This window comes from Artemia sp. Qi Xiang Cuo, chromosome 2, assembly GCF_049724085.1.
Source record: "Artemia sp. Qi Xiang Cuo chromosome 2, ASM4972408v1, whole genome shotgun sequence".
In the NCBI taxonomy this organism is placed as follows: Eukaryota; Metazoa; Arthropoda; class Branchiopoda; order Anostraca; family Artemiidae; genus Artemia; species Artemia sp. Qi Xiang Cuo.
The window spans coordinates 29722203-29728204 of record NC_142795.1 but is presented as its reverse complement, the minus strand read 5'-3'; the positions used below and the strand labels follow the sequence as shown (position 1 = coordinate 29728204).

At 34.2% G+C, this 6002-nt stretch overlaps 1 protein-coding gene across 2 annotated transcripts in view; it reads right to left on the bottom strand.

Moving 5' to 3' along the window:
- LOC148955109 (torsin-1A-like) overlaps window positions 1–6002 on the bottom strand; it is a 33878-nt gene that overhangs the window by 5259 nt on the left and 22617 nt on the right. Inside the window, exon 5 of one of the 2 annotated variants that reach the window (XM_089100378.1) lies at window positions 1930–2335. The exons of the other annotated variant lie outside the window; for it this stretch is intronic. Within the exon in view, the coding sequence (XP_088956504.1) occupies window positions 2188–2335 (148 nt within the window). The 3' untranslated portion in view covers window positions 1930–2187. Of the gene's footprint in view, window positions 1–1929; window positions 2336–6002 lie in introns of those variants that run through there. 2 annotated transcript variants of the gene reach the window in all.

Sequence of the window (6002 nt, the reverse complement as noted above, 5' to 3'; positions counted from 1 at the left end):
AAACCTGGAGACATTTTGAAGAAATATAATCTTCTAATTTGTTCCCAAATGATTTTTGGAAACATAATCTTCTCATTTGTTCCCAGGACAATTTTTTTACCGTCCTTTTCTCTGCCGGGAAAGGCAAAACAGATTCTTTTCTTGCAGTTGCGTATAGGCACTCACGGGTTCCTGTGAGAAATTTTAAATTGGCAGAACCTGGCAACAGTTGCGAGAAAGACTAAACCAGCAAATGCTTTCAATAGAGAGATCTCTAAAATTCAAAGAAACTAAGTTTGTGACTATTTCCACCCTTCCATGCTTTTGGAAACCCAGATCATTTAGGGAAACTATTGAAAGAAAAGAATCATGCGTAAAGACCTTGCTTTAAGTAGATACTGTGAATGTTTGTAATGACAATCTAATTACAGTATAGAAAAAGGATCAATTAGTCGAGCTAGTACAAATTAATAGATAAACTGCTTCTGTAGCCAAAGATAGAATCCGTACCCAATTTCTTTCTGGTCGTTTCATTCGTGTTTTGATGTTCAGTCACCGTACCGCTTTCGTCGCCATAGGGTTGCTCCATTTTTCAGATTTTTTTCTTATTTTTTATTCAGTTTCTTTACTTGTTTTTCATTGAGTGCTTTCAAAGCTTAGTTTTTTTTCTCTTTTATGTTAGATAATTTTCTATGAGCACTTAGAACAGTTCGACAGATGGCCTAGCCAAAAATGTGTTTGGTTCCTTTATTGTCTGACTTTAAATTATCATCGTTGTTATTTTTTCTTTTTATTTCTTTAATATTTTTTTCATCGTTCATTTTTGTTCTTGTATCAATTTACAACCTGCATTAAATCTTGGAATTTTATTCCCAAGTGACCATCTCCACCCTTTCTAGAAGATTGACTTTTGATAAACTATAAAAATGTTTGCCAGTTGTAAGAAACTTAAAGAAGTTGGTCTATAGCCCAAATTAGGGACTAGGAAACTATTTTTAAGTTCATATTTACACTCTATTTCAACTTGTAACACTTGAAAATTACTGAAAACATGTTCCAATTCAAAAAAGAAAGAACGAAGAAAAAACAGGCTGAAATTACTTCTTGAATTCTTGGAACCTCATAGCCAACTAATAATTTTCATGTTCATAGAACAGAAAATTCTAAGCCATTTGAATAAAAAGCTACACGTAATTTTAGGAGGGATGGAGGTAGGAGTTTGAAAATACCCTTCAAGGCCAAAAACTGTAGATTCATTTATATAATTTTTTATCTACCAAATTCCCAAAAGCACCTTTTCTCGAGTTTCACCTCTTCCAAACTCTACTACTACTAACGACTCAATGGAGCACCAAGCCACCTGAGGTCAACACAGCTACGCAAAATCTTCATCCAGCCCAATTGATTGAAAGCTTCCCTCTTTACACCTTCCCAAGAAGTTCCAATTTCCTTTTAGTCTTTCCTTATGTCGTACTCTACCTCATTCGGGAGCGACCTACTTTTTGTTTGGCCCAAGATGATTGGCTGACAAGAATGATCTTTGCCAGTCTTTCACTATTCATGCACAAAACATGTTTTATCCATTTCAACCTTTCACTCATTATAGCCCTAGAAAGCGGGATTGAACCACATTTTTGTACCGCTGACTGTAGTTGCAGATATATGGCTCTAATTCTAAAAACTATATTTCAGAGGCTCAGGTACAAGGCTGTATTCAGGGGGGAGGGGTTGACCCCCCGCCCCCCGCCGAAATATTTATCCGATTCATAAAAACGCTAACAAAAATGAATATAAACAAATTTTAGATGCGTTTTTGAAAGCCCCCCCCCCCGAAAAAGAATCCTGGATACGACTTTGCTCAGGTATAACCTCCATCGAAGCATTTTATTCAGCGTTTATCTGAAAAATCGGCCACTTATAAATCTCTAGACAACAAACAAAAGTCCAAAGCAATGTTTTACAAATGTAATACAAAAATAACATAAGGCCCACATACATAAAAATCTTTCATCACGTAAAACGAAAAAAATAAACACTCAAGAAGGTTCAACCGTTTTCGATTATGATTGTGCTCTCTTTCACAGAAAGCAAGTCAGGTAGAAAATACTATAGCTAATTTTACGAACTATTTTTTAATCATCTTTCCGTCCTTATAACGCAACACACAACTAAATACAAAAAAAAAACCTATCTTTTAATTATGGCTGATTAAAGTTCATTTCTATCATTGTCAGTAAGCCAATCCATTTCACTTTCATGTATTTTTGCGGCCACTAGCTGATATATTCTTTTACATCCTGTCACTGAATACAACTTGACTTCTGGTGGCCAATATTCAATAGAATCACTTATAGTCCTAAAACGAAAATAGATATATATATATATATATATATATATATATATATATATATATAAATATATATATATATATATATATATATATATATATATATATATATATATATATATATATATATATATATAATATATATATATATATATATATATATATATATATATATATATATATATATTACAGGCTGTTTAGCCCTCTTCCTAAGCCAACCGAAAAAATGGCCCTTTTTCACGCCCACACCCCCAAACGAATTTATTGTACAATTGGTGCAACAATAGGTAAACAATAGGGTGTTTATTTGTTTTTTTTTCTAGGGGTAATCATATCGAACTAATGGTTCTAGAAGATCGGGCATTCAAACGGAAATCAAAAGTTCTAGTGCTCATTCTAAGTGAACCCCCAAAAATCTTCAAAATTAGAAAAAATCACGTTTTTTACTCATAAGAAATATGTTTTCCAAAAACTTTCAATAATGGTCACGCAGCCTTTGGTAATCAATACCACTGATTAGGAGTACTCCATAATGCTGATGACCTTGAAACTCGCTATTTCATTGTTTCTGTTCGTAAAAAAAAAAAAAAAAAAAAAAAAAAAAAAAAAAAAAAAACGCTCATATATTAAAGCATTTTAAGAATACCGAAAAATTATAATATAAATATTTATAATAGGAACAAATAACAAGTTAATGTAATGTTCACGAGGACAAGTAGCTTTCCTACCACGTCCCCTTTTTCCCGAAGTCGTCCAATCAAAATTTTGAAATAGCCATATTGCTCAGCATAGTTGAAAGATGCAATAACTATGCTTTTAGGGATGACATGACCCCAACAGCCCATGGGGAAACGCCTGTAAGTTATAAAATTTGCTCGTTGTTTGCGTATAGCATTTGCAAATGGGAAGTATAGACGTTTTTCGGTGGGGAGGGGGGAGATTTTGTGCTTGGGTGGGTTTCCATGGAGAGAATTTTCCGTAGGGAGGGAAATTTCCAGGAATGAACTTTCCAGGGGAAACAAATTTTTCAACTGAAAGTAAGGATCAGGATTAAAACTCAAAACGAACAGAAATTACTCCGTATATCAAGAGGTTGCCACCCTCCTCAATACCTTGCTCATTACGCTATAGTTTGACTGTTAAGTGCTAAAAACTTTAGTGTAAAGAGCAAAGTCTTGAGGAGGGAGCAACCCCTTCATATACGGAACAATTTCTATTCGTTTTGAGGTTTAATATTTCTCCTTGCTTTCAGTTGAAAAAACTTGTTTTGTTATTTATTTATTTGTAAGGTCAGCATATAATTAGAGAGCATCTGCAACAAGTTCTATGATTTAAAAAGATATTTACATATTTTTTAAAATATGTTTTTAAAGGCTTGGTGCTTCGGTGAGTTATTATTAGTAGTAATAAAAAGTCAAGCTTCAAAGCTAGGAGATTGTACGTAAACAAAATTTAAGGAATTTGCAAAATCAAAACAAAACAAATCAATCTCAATTCCCCCAGTTCTTCGAAGATCAATACCTATCTATTCGAGTTGGAAATAAAATTCCAACTTAGTCTATAAAAAAGTTACCACTATGATACCAAACAAATTTGATGCATCCTGACAACTCTGGAAATTGTTTCTAAGCAAACAAAGCAATTTCGTATATAAGAAAATTCATGTTATCTTGCGTTCCTTTCATAGTACTAATCAATTAAAATACAAGAGGCATCAAATACAAACTTTAAAAAACAACTCAGCAAATCATAATTTCGCATCCGGGGTTGACTTTTCCCGAATTACTTCCATAAAAACCTATAAGAAAGTTATGCAGAAATCTAGGCTTGAAAATCTATACAGAATTTTGTTCCGGTTCTCAGCGAGATAATTCTCTCTGAGTTCTACAGGAGTTCGACAAAGTTGTTCCGAAAAAAACAGCTTTTATTTTTTTTCTGGAAAAATACTGGAAATTCTACTAACTTCACTGGAACTTTTCTGTCCACTTCACAATTCCCATACGCTGGAAAATTTTCGAGTTCAAATCGCCTACCACTTTGGAGGTACAAACCGCTGACCACGAGAAATAAAGAGCAGTTGCGATAGCAGAAGGAGTTGGTCCACAATACAACGAAAGATAATTGAAGCTAATAAATGAAGAAATTTCAAATATGTTTCCAGCGTTAGACTCAGCAAGTTCCAAACTGTGAAGTTTATGTCAATAATGGTTATATTTATATTTAATTTTGAGCGTGACACCTGAACCCGATATCGACTCGGTCCATACCGAGTCGATAGCGACAGGGACAGCGATATAGCGATATGAGATATGGACAATCTCAACCAGATAATGCCACCATTCGGTGTTTCTCAGAACCAGACAGAAACTGAACTGACAAAAGAAATATACCACTCAAAGTTGAATCAAAAACCGGATTCAGAACTTGCTAGCATCGGCCAATTTTGAGAGGAAAAAGAGAAACTAATGCAAACATGCTGAACACTCAATGGAGTTGTATCCTCAAAGTGTTCTACAGGGATACTGAAAGATTACCACCTAGGTGTGAAGAGTTCAAAGTTCTGACTCCAAACAAGTTTTTAATACTTTAGTTGTTACTGAAGCATAACCAAAAACTGCGAAACTCCTTCAGTGTATTTTCAGCAATTGCCAGGTAAAGTTTAGTGTTTGTTGTTTATTATAATCACGGAGTTTGCACTTATATTCGATTACATCTCAAGTATTTGTAAAATACTGGGTTATTGTTTACTTCTATATCGAAAAATTTTACAATTAAAAAAGATCCATTGATTGTAAAAAAATTTTTCATGTCGTCAACAAATTTCCAGTGACAATTAGATTGACGTTACGTAGCCAATGTGAAGTGTTGCAACAACCCTTTATTGTCACCGCCAACAAAAGAGTTGAATGAGCAACACTTTGGTCAGTAATCCTAAGAAGGGATATAAAATATTATATTGACTTTGCAGCCAGTTGAATCATAAATGTATATATGTAATGAGCCATTAAATGTATTGGAAATAATAAAACGTGGAAAAATTGGTACAAGTACCTAATCCCTCATTATCAGTTTCCACTAAAGGGTACGGTAGTACCTACTCAGACCTGCTCAAACTTCCGCCACCGACTCCAAATCCATCCAGGACACAATAAAAAAGGTAGACTAATTTGCACAATCTTCTAACGCCTCATCCTTGAAGATGACCATTTTCTTTGAAAATGACGACTGGTTCCCTCTACGCTGGCGACGCTGCCGAGCAAGAGCTTTAAGTAAGTAAGTAAGTAGTAAAGTACTCTTCAGAAGCCAAAAGTAGGTGTTTCCACTAACAAAAGATGGCAGCCCCTCATCGCCAAAGATAAGCCTCGTATAGGTTGTGACCTCAAAACAATTGTATTGACTTTGTAGTCAGCTGAGCCTTATCATTTTTAATTGTTGGCATCGATAGGATTAAAAGTGACAATATCATTTTAGTCTAACAAGTCTAATTAGTACTATGCATCTATCCTTAATGTTCCAGAATCATATTGCTGCAGCTACTCTTTACTACAATAAATGCAAAAGTACGTCATTGTGATGTATTTTTATTTGTAATGGAAAGGAACCAAATTTCCTCACCCTAAAATGTGTTGAAAACAAAGGAAATGCAGATAAATTATTTATAGGAGCCTAAACCACG